We start from the raw sequence: 15,857 nt of genomic DNA on the forward strand, positions 1-15,857 counted from the left end.
AAGTCATTTAGGCACTACATTCTTGGGTTTGAGCTTTAATTATAACAAATAGTACTATTAGAGCATCAAAATGTTGGTAATGTGAAATTACTTTGTATATACAGAATTAAAATAAATGCCTTTTTTCATAACCATTTTGCAATGTGGTATCAGCTACTGCAGCAAGTGAACCTGCAGATTTTCATGATTAGTCTGTTCTGGAATTGCAATATCAAATTTAAAAGAAGGGTGATGTAAAAGACTTTAGAGAAATTAGAGGAGCATAGGAAGAGCAGGATGTTTCAGGGAGCTGGCAGCTTTCACTATTTCGTAATTTTATTTATCATTTTGTTTGCAAGAAGGACAGTGCTAAACAAAGGTAGAGTTCGATTTGAAATGGAGAAGGTACATTGTAAAATTCCCACTCATTCCTGTCACAGTGGCGCTCCATTTGCCGGCAACAGCACAGGTAACACAGGGCAGAGGAAGAAGCTGCAACTCAAAGTTCAGCAACAGAAAGTCTCCAACTGATTTCCACATGGTAGGAAAAGAGGAGCATGACACAGAGCACATGGGAACAAAAGGGATTTCCCATCTGCATCAATGAGCACTGCAACCAAACTGCTCTCCCAAAAGAGAGCCATTGGATCTACCCAAAAGAGGAACCCACTGGAAATACACAGCACAGCCATGGTGCTGGCAGAGGGAAATGATAGAGGTTTCATTCACAAATACACAGATATTTAACTTAACAGAGACTGGAAAAGCTTCAACAGGAAAAGCATCCTCACACTGGCCAACTAAACAGAATTCTGCTTGCAGACTAGAGAAAAACCAATAAAAATTCCAGATTTAGACTTTCAAAAGGTAAGAATACAGAGGGAAACTTTGTCTTTTGCACTGATATACAATAAATTAAGACCTAGTTCTAGCTACATGATCAGAAGCCTGGCCCCAGGGTTCTGCAGAATCAAGTGCACAGCTACCTATTTTAATCACATTTTCATGACACAGCCTAATTTTGCATTAACATTTCTAAAAGGAAAAAAGTACTTCAAGGAAGAACTTTAAGAAATCTGTCTGAACACAACTTCTTTCTCTTTAAAATTATTTAAACATCATTCAAAGCAAGGGGGATCTGGCAGAACGACCTGGTTTATCTTGTTTACATGTAGAAGAGTTATTGAGGAAGATAAGTGACCACTTTGAAGATCTGCCTCATTTCTGCTCCAGTTTGCTGAAAGCATGCTTGCTATAGGTTGCTATGTGTTTCCAATCAGAAGTTGTTAAGTACACAAAATAAGGCTGGATTTTATTTGCAGAAGCACATGTTCAAAGGTTAAAATTTATTGCTCCAAAAGCAGTATCTATAAACCAGGGCAATACCTTAGAGATTATTAACCTTCTAGTTATGCCAGTGGCTGTTTCAAGTAGTTCAATTTTTTTTTGGTAAGAATGCCCAGCAATCTCTCCAGTTAAGTATTTCCAATGGGTTCTAATCCTTTAAACAGTTGCCCACCAAACCCCAAAGGAAGTGATTTTTCTCTAAGAAGCTTGTGCAGTGCTGTTAACTTGCTGTACTCTGTCCAAATAAAAATAAGAGAGACAGAAAATTGCAGACAAATCAACTGAAATTATTTGGGTCCAGCACTGTGGGTTATGAAATACTGGTGCCATCCTCAGGCTAATACTCACTTTCTTCCTGACTTTGGGTATATCAAATAACTCATCACTTTTATCACATCTGAAAACTCAGGACACTAAAGCAGAGTACTGTGAAGATTGATTGGTTGTTAGGGAAGCGCCTTGAAGAAGAAAAGCATACCTTAGGCTACATCACAGGAATATCTAAGCCCTTAATCCTAATTGTGATTAAAAGAACTACCAAGGAATATCCAATTTTCAGAGGAATTCACTAAACTTTAGACCCCATTTTCCAGCAAGAATTGTGATCTATATGATACAAAAAAATCAAGCAGTAGAGCAAAGAGCCCCTTCTACCAAATCTTCTTGCAACTAAGCAAAATATACAATTCAAAATGATATTTCTTAAACAAAATCTTCAATTATTGCTTAGAGATTATGCAATCATTAGGGTACAGAGGAGAGAGCATCAAGTATGTGACACCTTCTACCCAAGGAGGAGATTCAAAGACATATGTTAATTGTGGATGTTATCATAAAAATTAAAAAGCAGATTCCTGCTTTAGCTCCCTTGTTTGGTTTGCTGGGGCAGTCCAGGGGCACTGAAATGACACGTCCCTGCAAATGACTCACATTTCAGATGGCACTGGATGTTAGTTGGACACAAAATTGTGCAAAACTCATCAGGTAAAGAAATAGGCACAAATTTTATGATGAAAATGTTTGCCAGCTGTTTTCATACCCGAAGAGCACAAATTCTTGCAATTCTCAAAAAAAAACCTGCTCTTAAATGTCTCACAATAAATGAAGAGGCTTAATTAAGGACCTGGATGCTCTTTGTTGTCTCAGCCACAACAAACAGTCCCTCTAAGGTGGGAGAGCTTTACATGGGCAGTAATCCCAGAGATAAATGTGTGGGGCAGAAATGCCAGGCTGCCAGCACCGTAAAGCTGCGGGTGCCAGGCAAAGAGGGAAGGCAATTGATTCCTTTGTTACCTCCTGCAAGAAACCCCACACCAAATGACACCTGGAGGATTCACAGGGAGCACACCAGTCCCACCCAGCTACACCTGGGCAGGATAGAACTTCCTGCACTGCTCAGGAAGGAACGAAATCGATGGCAGTAGAGGATTTGCTGTTCCTTTTCATGGTTCTGCTAAAGAATTGATTTACCCTGGGGTTCACACACAGGCTCTGTAACTCCTGCTGAATTCAAGCTGCTTGTGGAGCAGTAAGGAATGCTCTTATTTCTGTCAGTATTGATTTTGAAGCAGAAGTTAAATTATTTTTATTTCCGAACAGTAAGACCCTCCTTTAGCTTCAGACCATTCCTTCCTGGCAAAATTGATGCAGCTTATCCATGAAATATATTAAAAAAACACATTTTAACATTTAGAAATTAGAGATAAGCCATTTTAAGCAGCAGTTAGAAAAACAGAAGTGGAGTAGATAGAAGGGTAAATACAATCAGCTCTCTACCAGCCACTTTTCATCATTTTTCAAAAGGATTTCTTAACAACCAAAACTTCAGAGCATGAAATTAAACCCAAAACCACTGAGGAAGGCTTCACAGACAGCTGGCATCTTTATTTCTTCTGTTGCTCCCTTATGAAAAACAAATCCTCAGTAGGGATCAGAGACACAGGGCAGAACTGAAATTTGTGCTATATCCCTTCTTCCTTTTCCCCAGAAGATTCAGTTCAGCAAGTGAGAACAGCTCACTCAGCAGTGCTCATTCAGCTCTCTGGGCTGTGCTGCATCTGCCACGTGCAACTTAGCACATGCTTACATTTCAAGCCCTGAAAATGAGACCTAAGTAGGGTTCTGTATATTAAAAAACCCAATTAAAAAGGGCAAAAAAAAATTTCAGAAGCTTTGTGTTTGTAGAAGCTTCAGCAACAGCAAAACCCACCTCTTCAGCTGCGTTTTAAAATTTTAAACCCATCTACCTTCCTTCATCACTAGTTGAGTTTTATCCCAACAGAAATGCCCTCAGCTGACAGCAAACCATGTCCTGACTGACCTTTCCTCAAGATTCTTACAGCTGACTAAGAATTTTAGGAGGAATGAATGTGCATGCAAAGCCGAGCTTGAATACAGGGTCAATAACACCTGGAAAATACTGCATTAGAACTACCAGCAATACAGAGTTCCCTAACAAAGTCCTTCGGCAGCCATTCCCATGAAATTCCGAGCATGCAGCTATAAAGGTACGGGCAAGAAGCACTCCTAAGCCCGCAGTGCTATTGGAGTGGTCATCTGGAGGCAAGAAAACAAACACCCACTCCTATCACCTGAGCCACAAAGGGGCACATTAAGCTCACCTGCTTTTTGGTTCTCCAAAATAAGAGAGATTTCACATCATTTTCACGCTTCAAAGACAGATTATTGTCTTCTTATCTCCACATAAAAGGAAGAGTCATTTTATGAGGAAGGGTTCCTAATAAAAACTATCAGAGTTGTAAACACCTTTAATGTAAGTTATCATTGTACAGGCAAGTTTTAAACTACCAGTAGCTCCGAAATTGCAGTTTTAATAGCTGTCATTAAAACACTTAATTGCACGTTTGTGATTATGTTATTATTACTGGGTTGGAATTGCTCTCTAGAACAGCTCATATACAATAGTGCACCATCTCCACTGCCTGTACAAACAAACCTTTAGAGTTCCAACGGTGAGCACCACACTTATTATTGATAGTTTTTCATCAACCACTTGCTAGAAAACTAGAAAATTTTCTTCCCCAAAGATCTCAAAGTACATTTGATTTAACACACGTAAAACCTCACGTTAACGACCACTGAGACAACTCCCATGGACACTGGTCTAGTAGATAAATTACACACGGCATTTGGACAGGTGGAGAAAAAAATCAACCTTGGAGTTCAGTTTTCCTGGCAATCCATCTCTCCAGTGTCTGCCAAAGAGCACAGCCCTCCTGCTGCTGGTGCCACACAGATCTGTCCTGCTCTGCCTTTACCACCCACCACAGAAAAAGGTACAAATACAAGACTCCAGATGGCTGAGATTTCCGGATGTCCAGCCCACTGCCTCAGAACTGCTGTCACTCCCCCACCACCCCAGAGAGTCCGGAGAGGGCCCGTGTTCCACCAGCACTTTACACAGGCACGGGCAGCACGCCAAGCCCTTGCTCCACTCACTGCCATCCCCACAGAGCCCAACGCAATGGCAGCTCATTTTTTTCCCCTCTTTTTTGTATTCCCTGAAAGCCATGCCCCCCAGAAACATCTGTGGAACTGCAGCCTAAGTTACTGCGCTGAAGATGCAGCGGTTCTGTGGCTCTGAAGCTGCTGATGTGCTGGGCCTGAGAAGGAAGGAGCTGTGCATGGCCTAAGAAATTATTCTTGGAAAGGCAGACTCAGATTAACAGTCAATTAGCTCTCAAAAAACACCAACCCAAACATTTTGGTATCCTCAAACTACACAACAACATGCAAAGGTACTGCTCCTTTTTAATATTTCCACCCTACTCTGCTACACAAAATAGGAGACATCAGACCCAGGGTGCAGATCATTTGAACATTGCCATTTTAGTTATCTCATTCTCACTTTGGTGTTAAAAATCTGCAGTCCTGCCCAGCAATCTTATCCTGCTATGTAAATCTTTTTAAACAAAATGCCTTATTCAAAGTTTACTATTGTTAACTGATATCAAATCAGTGTAGCAAATTGCCATCGGAGTATCTTGATCTAATTTTGTTCTGGAAAGAATCGAAATAGATCTGAAGAAAATTCAGATAATGGAACAGGCAAAACAAGAAAGGGAAAGGAGGAGCATAAACAAAAGATAAAAGAAGAACAGAGAATAAAGGATAAAGCTCGGAGATACAAAAAATAGGATTAAGTGATACTGAAATCGTGGGGGGTACGTGCACAGATATCCCATAAAGCAAGAGGAACACCAGAGATTAAAAATGTTACAATCATCTACTGCAGAATATGAAATTACATCATTCACAGGGATGGGAAAATGGTGTGTTTGGGGGAAGTCAAACAATGGGTCTGAGCTGAAATCTCTGAGCAGCCAATGTCCCCTGTCACTGGATTGCAGATGCAGTCAATGGAGCCAAAACTTTCCCCTCCTGTGGATCTGCCTATGAGTGACAGCTCTGCACAACACTCAGCAATCCATGGGAATTTAACTGGGGTGTAATGCTCACAAACAGGCTAAACATTCCAAGGACATAGGAAACACATCTTCTTTAATTTGAATGACATTCAGTACTAAAAAGTCTGTGGGTTCTCAAAAATTGTGTTACAGGTCCTTGTCTTTCAAGATAAAGGGAATAAGAGTCTCTTTCCATTTATTTTAATGTCTATTTTTATAAGGGTACACCAATTACAAAAGATCTTATTTTTCCCATGTCCTATCCCATGATGCAACTTCTGAGGATCAACATTCTGAGGATCCCAGTGCTCAATGCAGAATTCTGTAAATGTAGCAAAACAAGTTACAAAGATTTTGCTACACTCCTCAGTAAAATTTCTTTCCCTAAAAAGCGCAGTCCCAAAGAGAAGAGGAATATCTTTCCTGTCTGTAAGTACACACTTAGAATCCTTTAGTGCTGGAATTAGAAGGGATGTGTGAATACGAGTAGTGTCAAAATACAAAGGATACTGAATGAAAACCCACACCTCTGTAAAGGGAAACAACTCATTGTAATTTGCACCTCTTTTGCAAGCATAGCCCTTACAAATAGCTCATTGCAAAGAAACCCATCCAAAATAAAAATACAGTGAATTCGCTCCACAAATTGCAGCTACACAACTCAGAGAGGCAATTCTGAAGTCCTAGGGTGTGGTTTAGTTCGCCGTGCTAATAACAAGCTCTTAGTAACAGGATATAAAACCACTTTCAGAATCATTTTTCTCAGAGGGACACGAACTTTGAGCCAGGAAGAACCCGTGTGTCACACAGCAGCATCGGGACACTGCTGATCCACAAACTTAACAACCCAGATGTCTCTCCCTGCTGATTTCCCTGGCCCAAGCTGCCACCACGGAAAGCAGACTATAGACAGCAGCAGCCTCAGAGGAAGGAACCAGCCTCCTTTCAGGCAGATAAAGGTTGTTTTGAAACAGAAGCCAACAATATTCCTGGGCCTAATCAAAGACTTTTTTCCCTACTTTTTACAGTCATTTTCTTTGTACTTCTGGCACCATCTTTGTTAGGAAGATTTATTGTCTGCTTTTTAAAATTTATCAGTTTGCAATGGCCACAAGATGAAGGGATCTCTTAAATCACTATGTATGAGGAGAGTGTGAACATGTGTCTTACAGTCTCAGCCTTAAAGGCTCCCATTCTGGAAAACCACTTACAAACATCAACAATGAGAGGAACATTTTTGAGACAGTTATACTCAAGACATGCTATTTATAAGGCACTCTGTATTTTGAAGTTACTGAATTACAATTATTCAAATTGACTGTATCTGTTAAAGACTAAAAGGGATAATTTTTTTCAGTATATGAGAAATTAAGAGAGTAACAGATTTATTTGTTGATTGATAATACATGACAAAATAAAGGACACAAATCCTTTGAATGTTAAACATTGCTATTATAGATACCACTATAATTTCTTTTCAAAAGGTCTATTTACTTAACTATTTAAGTTACAAATCCGAGCAACTGTTGCATCATTTTACAGGACTGGGATTGCTGTTGAATATCAGGGCAGGATAGTAGGATAGATAAAAGTTCTCTAAAAGAGAAAGCACCAGAACCAGCAGCAAGGTGGGGTTGGTCAGCCCTTCATTTGAATGTAAATGTAATTATGAGGCAGGCAGTTGGGCTGACGTCAGACAAGATCTTGGTAAACCATTACCACCAGCACCTGGTAACACACTTGATAATAAAAGAGGATGAAGTAGAAGATTCCAAGCAGAGTGGCATTATTAGAGAAAACCAAACACAAATATTTTTGAGCAGTAAAAGAAGACACTGAGGAACAAGATGTTGTGACGCTGTGTTTACAGTCTGGGACAGCCATGTACGTGAGCTCGCTCTTGGATAAGGAGCCCAGCATGTACCCAGGATCTGCCAGGGCCAACAACAACCTGCCCGTGCAAAACTTCGTGTCTGCTCCAGCCTACTCCGACTACATGGGATACCACCCTGTGCCAGCCCTGGACACCCACGGGCAGCCGGCGGCAGCCTGGGGCTCCCACTACGGCCCCCAGCGGGAGGACTGGAGCGCCTACGGCCCAGGCCCTTCCAGCGCCGTGGCTGCTGCCCACATCAATGGCTCGTCCCCTGGCCAGGGCTCCTACAGCTCTGCTGATTACAGCTCCCTGCATCCCGCCGCCGCTGCGGGGTTACCTCCTGTAGATACAATTAATGCCCAGCAAATCTCTCCCAACAGCCAAAGGCACAGCTCTTATGAGTGGATGAGGAAAACGGTGCAAACCAATGCTGCTGGTGAGTGCAAATTCAACTTCCAACCTCAGAAAGCATCTTCTGCTATCACTGAGCTTAGAAATAATTAACTTTACTTGAAGCACATAGGTTGGTGGGTCATTTATGACATTTATTTAACCTACTGCTGTTTAATGCAGTTTTAACTAAATTTGTGCTAGTTTCACTTTCTCCCATAAAGGCTTTATGTGGTTGCTGTAGTGGAACGGCTGATGTGGCTGACCTGGCTGGAGCTCAGCTCCAGGAATCCCTGTTGGAACATTCTGTAAAGCATTTTCTGTGAAAAACATGATAATCATGAAAGTGTTATGGAGCAATGCAGCAACATTTAACAGTTACAGACAGAAATACTACATCGTTATTTTGTGCTGCAGGGGAGATATCAATATATAATCAGGTTGATCTTTTTAAACCTTACAGACTTCTCAGTAATTATAAAGAAAACTATGTACTTTGATCTAACTGCAGTGATTATGCAATTTTCTGCAATTTTCCTGTGTCTCATATTTTTCTACCCAGATTTATTAGGTGAGTAGAAAAAATTCCCAGAGAAGCAATCTGTCTCAAACGATCAGCACAGACTATTTTGTTTGCAGAGCACATAATTCCTTGGTTAAGCTTCTTCTTCATTTAATTTCACATCAGTTTTACTTTTCTTACACGCCAGAATTTTTCAGCTTCCTCAATTACACAATTAAAAATCTCTTTCCTGCAAGTGCCACTCACTGATGTGCCTGTTCTTGCCACAAGCTGCCTGCCAGATGAACCTTTCCATGTATATTCCCAAGGTGGAAACTAGGGGTGTAGAAAGGTTTGATAAATCTGTTGTTAAGGTTAAAAGTAGTAAGTGTGTGTTAGGGAGCATCAAAGAAAATGCTCGAAAGAAAGCAGAGCAATTACAATTGAAGCAATCTTAGAAGACAGGGAAAATCACCACTGCTGCTTCAGAGAGAATCCGCCTTCAAATGGTTATTACTCAGGAGCAAAATTAGCCTGGTAATTGTTTCTTAATTATAAAGCAGACACACATTGTTTTGCCTCTGTTACTAAATATAAAACGCCTGGTGAACATTAGGATATCACAATGCTGTCCTTCCACTTGGAGCCTCCACAAAGGCCTTCAAAGCCAGGCAGATTCAGTCTGCTTTCCCCCCTTCTGTATACTCATGTAAATCCCAGTAACTTCATTAACATCCTTGGAGACTGCCAGGTGTAGAAGTGATGCAAGACTTGAGTGTAGATCAAATTCAGCTGAGACTACTGAATGTCAATGAGGCAGCCCTGTCTGTGTCATGTAGGCACTGAATTTTACATGTATAGCATTCTTAAAGAATAAGATTATTAAAGAATATCGCAGACTTAAAAATCTAAATCCTTGCTTCACACTTATTGAACAGTCTTGGAAGACCCTGAGAGGTTTCTCACACTCTTGTCCAAATTTATAAAATATATTTGCAATTCAGAGACACAATTTTGGGCCTAAATTCATCTCTAGTCTGAAAAGTGCTTACACAGAATTTACACACATTCTGAAGTACTTTATGAACCATTTGGGACAGGTGGAACAGAGCCCATCAATAGCTGCATGTCCTGAGGCTGTGCATTCCTAGAACCCAATCCTTTGAAGTGCTAAAAACAGCTCAGGACTTCACAGAAGTGAGCTCAAGGCATCAACCCACCTTAAAAAGAGAGATGGTGAGAGTAAAGCACAAATGTGGTAATCGTGCAAAACAAGAAAAGTACCAAAAAGATTTGGCCTTTCATTGGTGTTTTTTAAAAAAAACGTAAAATTTTAATCCTGTCACAGAAAAAAATGTGATAAATGGAAGGAAATACAAATAAATTACAAGGCTAAAATTAAGCATGTGACTGCTCTGTACCACCTTATCAATGTTTTCTCTAGAAGAAAACTGACTTGATGCCATTATAACCCCTCTTTGAAACACACTGTTGTTTGCTGTTTTTCCTTATTGCCATAATATTATTTGTGTTATCAAAGTAGCTACTGGTTCCTCTCCTTCAATGTTACCACTGCTTAATAAAGTTCATTGCCTTAAAATCCCTGAATTACAGCCCTAAACTCTACAAATATATTTCTGTGCATAAACATGTGTATGTCCTTAACTTCACCAGTGGTGTGTACACACACCAATGTACGTGAGCAGAAGGGAGTAACAGAAATCACAACACATCTAATGAAAGGAGGGATCCTCCTGAAACACTGTCCTAAAGACAGCAGGAATTATTTTGAGTGAGATGTCAGTGGGAATTGCTTCCTCTCTGTGTAGACTCTATTAAACACACTACATTCTGATTCAATATCCTTATTTAGCATTTGATGCAAGGAAAAAAAATTCAACTGCAGGTAAAGTGAAATGAAAATTTACCTGATCAAGTCAATCTTCAGGATGAAACAACATCACAAAGACAGAAGTACTCTGTTCTTTCAACAGATAAAATGTGATTTGAAATGATACATCCTCTGACTAAAAGAGTGTAAAACTGTATATTCAGAACAAAACCCTTTTTTACTTCAAACACAAAGACATTTCAAATATATAAGGCTGTAAGAAATTTTTAAAAAACCAAACATGGAAAGTGGGCTTGGTAGAGACCTTCCCAGTCAGGCCATGCAAGTGAGGAAAAGAACATCCAAAGAATTCCTGACAGTCTGATCCTGGTTTGACTAAAAATCTATTATAAAATCTGCCATCAACTTCAGTTATGCTGGAGTAGAACTTCAAATTAACTTCTAAACCCTGTGTAATCAACAAGGTAAGATGTGTATTTTCTGAGAGCAAGAAAACCTTCAAAGCATAAAACTTACTGAAAAGGTATCTAAAGGGCCTAGAAAAAGGTTTTAAAACTGCATATGAAACTTCATCCAGGAGTGACCCTTCTCAGAAAGGGAAGGGACTTTAACAGGACTAAACAAAAGGACAACATGATTTTCGTTTGTTACAGGTTCAGCCCCAGGATTTTTTTTAAAACTATAGCCAACACATTTTCTGTCTTTGTTTAAACAAGCAGGGACGTACAAGTAATTCAGATTACAGCACAGCAGAAACACAACCAGAAAGCAAAACAGAAAAGCAGGAAAAAAGGCCAGGCCCCTGCTCTAATGCTAATTTATTTTTCTTTGTAAATTAGTTGTGACATCTATTTTCCACTGGCCTACATTGTCTGAGGTTTTGAGGCCTATCTGTCATATTGAGGCAACAGACCCTTTTAACACTTCACTTTGCTTTGATATGCAGTCTTGTCTCTTCCTTCTCCCTCTTTTCTTCAGGAGTTATATTGCCGGAAAGGGTGATGATTTTCACAGCAAATAAAGAGGCCTTCTCCCAGCTTTATTGTCTTCAGAAGAAATGCTCTGTGAATTTTATGACCAAGTGGAATGGAGAAAACTACTCCTTTTCTCCACCCCCTCAAATCATGGTTATATTTGCTGATTATAGTGAGGCCGGAATAACCTCGTTGAATTTTAACTTGTTTTCAAAGATTTCCTCTAAGCCCTCAGTTTACGAGGAACCTGAATATCTATACTATTGTTAGCATTAGAACTATCACTGAAGGCAAATATTTCAAAGCCAACGATTTGTACCATGAAAAAAGTAAACTTAGTTGGATGATTTAGTCCTGCAAATTTAGGCAGGAAAATCTTCTATACTGGAAGTTGAAGTGGCATAGGACTTGGGAAAATATCCCTAATTATGCGTACTTCAGCTATGTCTACCTTCAGATAAAAATATCCCGGTCTGTCCTCAGTGTCGGTCCAAAATTAAAGAGAACTGAGGAAAAAATATTCCTTCATCTATTTCTGTCTCTTTTTCCTCTGCTAAGATGAAAGCGTCTGACATTTGTTTAGGGCTTGTAAATTCCAAACCAATTGGCTTGTGTTTCTGAATGTGAAAGGGGTTCTTGATAAGATCTCCTTGTCGCTCCTTTGTGTGGCGTGTGCTTCATCTTAACACCTCAATGGATTTTAGGGAACCACTTTAAAGGAGTCTTTGTCCTACAGTTTGTCCCAGAAAACTCACATCAAAAAAAACTGGGAAGATCAGAAGAAAAAAGAAAAACTATCTAGTTGGCTGTTGAAAGTGCAAAGGAGAACAAATAAGTTGAAAACTGATCTCCCTGGATTATTATTACATGAAGAATTGTTTAAAAATTATATTAAATGAGAGATACATTCTAAACATTTGGTAATGCTTCTCTTAACAGTATTTATCCAATATATCTAAGAATATTTCTTTTATACATTAGAGAGAGGATGATCCTGAAATCCTTTTACAAGATTTTATTGCCTCATCTTACAAATTGTCAAGTGCCTCCAACTCTAAAGGGAAGCCCAGCACAGAGTACCCTCAGGAATATCCTACAGGCACTCAGCACCTTGCAAGACTGGACCTTTTTGAAAAAGTAAATAAAATTATTATTGAACTTCTAAGTTTATCCTATGGCCACACAAGAAAGGAAAAGCATTTCTAGCTAGACATATCTTTGTGCTAGAGAAACAATCTTTAAAAACTCAGATAAAGAATTAGGCCACGGTACAACTGAACGAATTGTGACTGAAGCTCAGTCTTGAAATCCTGGGTATTTATGCTCTCATAGACACAGAAGTCACTTCAGTGAGCACTAAAATGAAACCCCTTTGAGATTAATATAGCCAGCACCAGTTATGCACTGCTATGAATTATTTAAGATGCATTGGGGTGTTTATCACTTAAGAGCTTCACATTTAAATGTATGTTTACAGAAAGAGGGAAAAAAAGAGGGAAAGACAGTTATGGTAACCAATACTCTCTCACTTCACCCTGCACCTCATATTCCTCCTCTGTACCACTGCAAACAATCCCATACAAGTATTCTGTAGTTTAATTAATGTCTGTGAAATGCCTGAGATGTTTGCAAGCTGCTATGGAAAATCCAACTCAACATATGAATAATACTTCTTTCCTAACCAGGTAAAACAAGAACAAAAGAAAAGTACCGAGTTGTTTACACAGATCACCAGAGACTGGAATTAGAGAAGGAATTTCACTGCAACAGATACATTACAATCAGGAGGAAGTCAGAACTCGCAGCAAACCTGGGACTCTCCGAAAGACAGGTACAGAGAGCAGCCCTGAGGTGTGCCCACAGTGCCCAGACACTGCCACTGCCAGGAGACACAGCAGCAGCCACCTCCTGCACCTCTGCACCTGACACACAGAGAATCCACTACACAAACCCACAGTTACCAACAGGCTCATTTGACAGAGCCTTCCAATTATAGGGAACTCAACCTTAGAAATTAACTCATACTTTAAAAAATAGTTATTCTTACATTCTAGCTTACTAGCTTGGAATTTAAACAGTCCAGCTTAATAGGATCTTAGCTATGTTCCCAATAGCTGTGACATTCACAATATTATTTCTTCTTGAAATCACACCAAATAATGGCCAGCAAAAAAATCCAAGGCATTTGCTATATTTCAGCTGGAAGACAGGAAAGTTAAAACTCAAGGTCAATCCAATGAGATAGCTATGGGGTTTTTATTACAAACATATTGCCACAGGCCACATTCTTCCTCAGTCAGATTTCAGCATATTCAGGAGGGTTTTACAGCCTTGGATTTTCAAGTCAGGATCTCTTTTTGCCATACGTATGTGTAGCCAAGACTATCCATCCAGGGAACGTTCAAGTGCATACTTGGATCATTGCTTCCTTGGAAAGCAGCTCTGCCTTCACTCCTATCTAGTACATATTTAATCTCTGTCCTAGATAAAGCCAGTCTCCTGAGCAGAGCACAGTTACATTAGCTGTGTTCACGGATGGACTAAAGTTTGCCACACAGTAGGATAGAGCTGCACTGGAAAATTTTCAGAGAACTGCAATTATGAAAGATTGGAAACCTCCACCTTAATGTTATGCAAGCTGGCTGATTTAGAACACAGACATGCCTGGAGTCACCAGCGATCCTGCAGAAAATCAGCAGTTTCCTTTTACAGAGCTGCTGCTCCCAATGCCACCCCATTTTTAACTGGTAAAGTTCCTTCAAGTATAATGTAGACAAAATACATAATTTATCTGCATTTCCACAGGACAGACAAAGCTAAATGCTTCTTCATGCCAATACCAGTACGGTAATAAGAAGAAACATAAAACACTGAGATTTTTAATACAAAGCAAGGGTACAACTTTCTATATCATATTGTATTCAACACACCTTAAAGGCTGTAACAACTACAGTAAAGTAAGAACACAATTACCAAGAAGGAAAACACAAACAGAAGCTCCTACTCATTCACATTTTCACATAAGGAAAAAAATAGAGATACTTAAAGTAGATTTTAAACAGATAAGAGTCTTTCACCTGCACAATGAGCTTGGGAAATTCACTGTCTTTAAGTAATGCTGATATATCTATTTATACACATAACAGTACATATGTATCTGTAAAATACAGGTATAAATATATATTCCAGTAATAAAAATAATCAAAACTTTAAAAATGCATAAGAATTTATGCACACACAAAAATCACTCACAACATAAATGAAATAAAAGAACCCTCACTACTTGGCTTTGAATTAATCTGTAACATAGATAATAAAGAAATCTTCAAAATTCATCCATAATTGCATCTTCCTAAATTATGACACACGCCACTGGCAAAGCTGAGATAATGAACTCTGCACCCTCTGAGTCTCAATGAGTTCATTGATTTCTGTATTCCTAAATATAACACAGCAAGTTCACTCTACACTGCCCAGGAGAAAAAGAAATCAAGAAAGAAATAATCAATTTTCCATTGATTATTATGCCAAAAATTAATACAGAAAAATACAAAAACTTTTCACTGCACAAATTCAGTATTTTGGTTTGTGGGGGGTTTTTTCATTGGGTTTTAGCATTGGGGTTTTTTTCCTCATGGCTTTTTGTTTGCTTGCTTTGGGTTTTCAGGTTCTTAAATAGTGTTTTTGAACTTACCTACATTTCCATTGCTGTAATTATGGTAAAAAGTTGACTAGCACTTTGAATTAATCAGGTATCATTTATAACACCCCAGGTGAAAATCTGGTTCCAGAATCGCCGAGCAAAAGAAAGAAAAATGATCAAGAAGAAAATCTCGCAGTTTGATGGCAGCGGGGGCTCAGCTCAGAGCGACTCTGGTTCACTCAGTCCAAATGAACTGTCAAATTCTCTGTTCCCACCACCACATGGAATAAATGGATTACAGCCTAATGACATTCATCAAGTCATAGTTTCAGAATGAACAGAGGGAAAAAAACAAAACAGGAAAAAAGAAAAAGCAAGAATGGATTTCTCCACCACTGCCATCCCCCACCTTGGAAACTCAACTTTGCAAGGGACCATTTTCATTTAACTGCCTTCAGAGTGCTGATTTCTAAGCAGAAAACTTGAGCCTATTGCCAAAATATTTTAATTATTGCAAAAATCTCAGGGACCTTGTGCTGCTAAGATTCATCTCTCAATATCTTTGATAGCAGGTAATTTGCTTCAGACACTGACACAAAGAATGATACCGATGAAGATTCAGTACATGTAGTTCTAGTCAGATCATACATATACCCAGGAAACTAAGAGAACAGATTATAAAATACAGTCCTTTTGCAGAAAATATAAGAAGCTGGGTGTGTGTGGTTTGTACCATTTATATAATTAGAGTAAACCGTAGATGTTAATAAATATTTACACTTAAATGGACTGAAAAGAATGCAACTTTTTGAAAACAGCAAAACAGTTTAAAACACTTTTAAATGTTCAAGGAACATAATAATGTTG

General features: G+C 39.1%; 1 protein-coding gene across 1 annotated transcript; it reads left to right on the plus strand.

The window, feature by feature from the left end:
* Positions 1-7,635: 7,635 nt before the first annotated feature.
* Positions 7,636-15,327, plus strand: LOC309577476 (homeobox protein CDX-4-like; the record flags this gene model as incomplete). The annotated part of the gene is made up of 3 exons (XM_082289538.1): positions 7,636-8,065; positions 13,033-13,178; positions 15,121-15,327. The coding sequence occupies 3 exons, from the start codon at positions 7,636-7,638 to the stop codon at positions 15,325-15,327; spliced, it is 783 nt and encodes a 260-aa protein (XP_082145664.1).
* Between the last annotated feature and the right edge of the window lie 530 nt (positions 15,328-15,857).

This window comes from Coloeus monedula, assembly GCF_965178545.1.
Source record: "Coloeus monedula genome assembly, chromosome: 12".
Taxonomy (NCBI): Eukaryota; Metazoa; Chordata; class Aves; order Passeriformes; family Corvidae; genus Coloeus; species Coloeus monedula.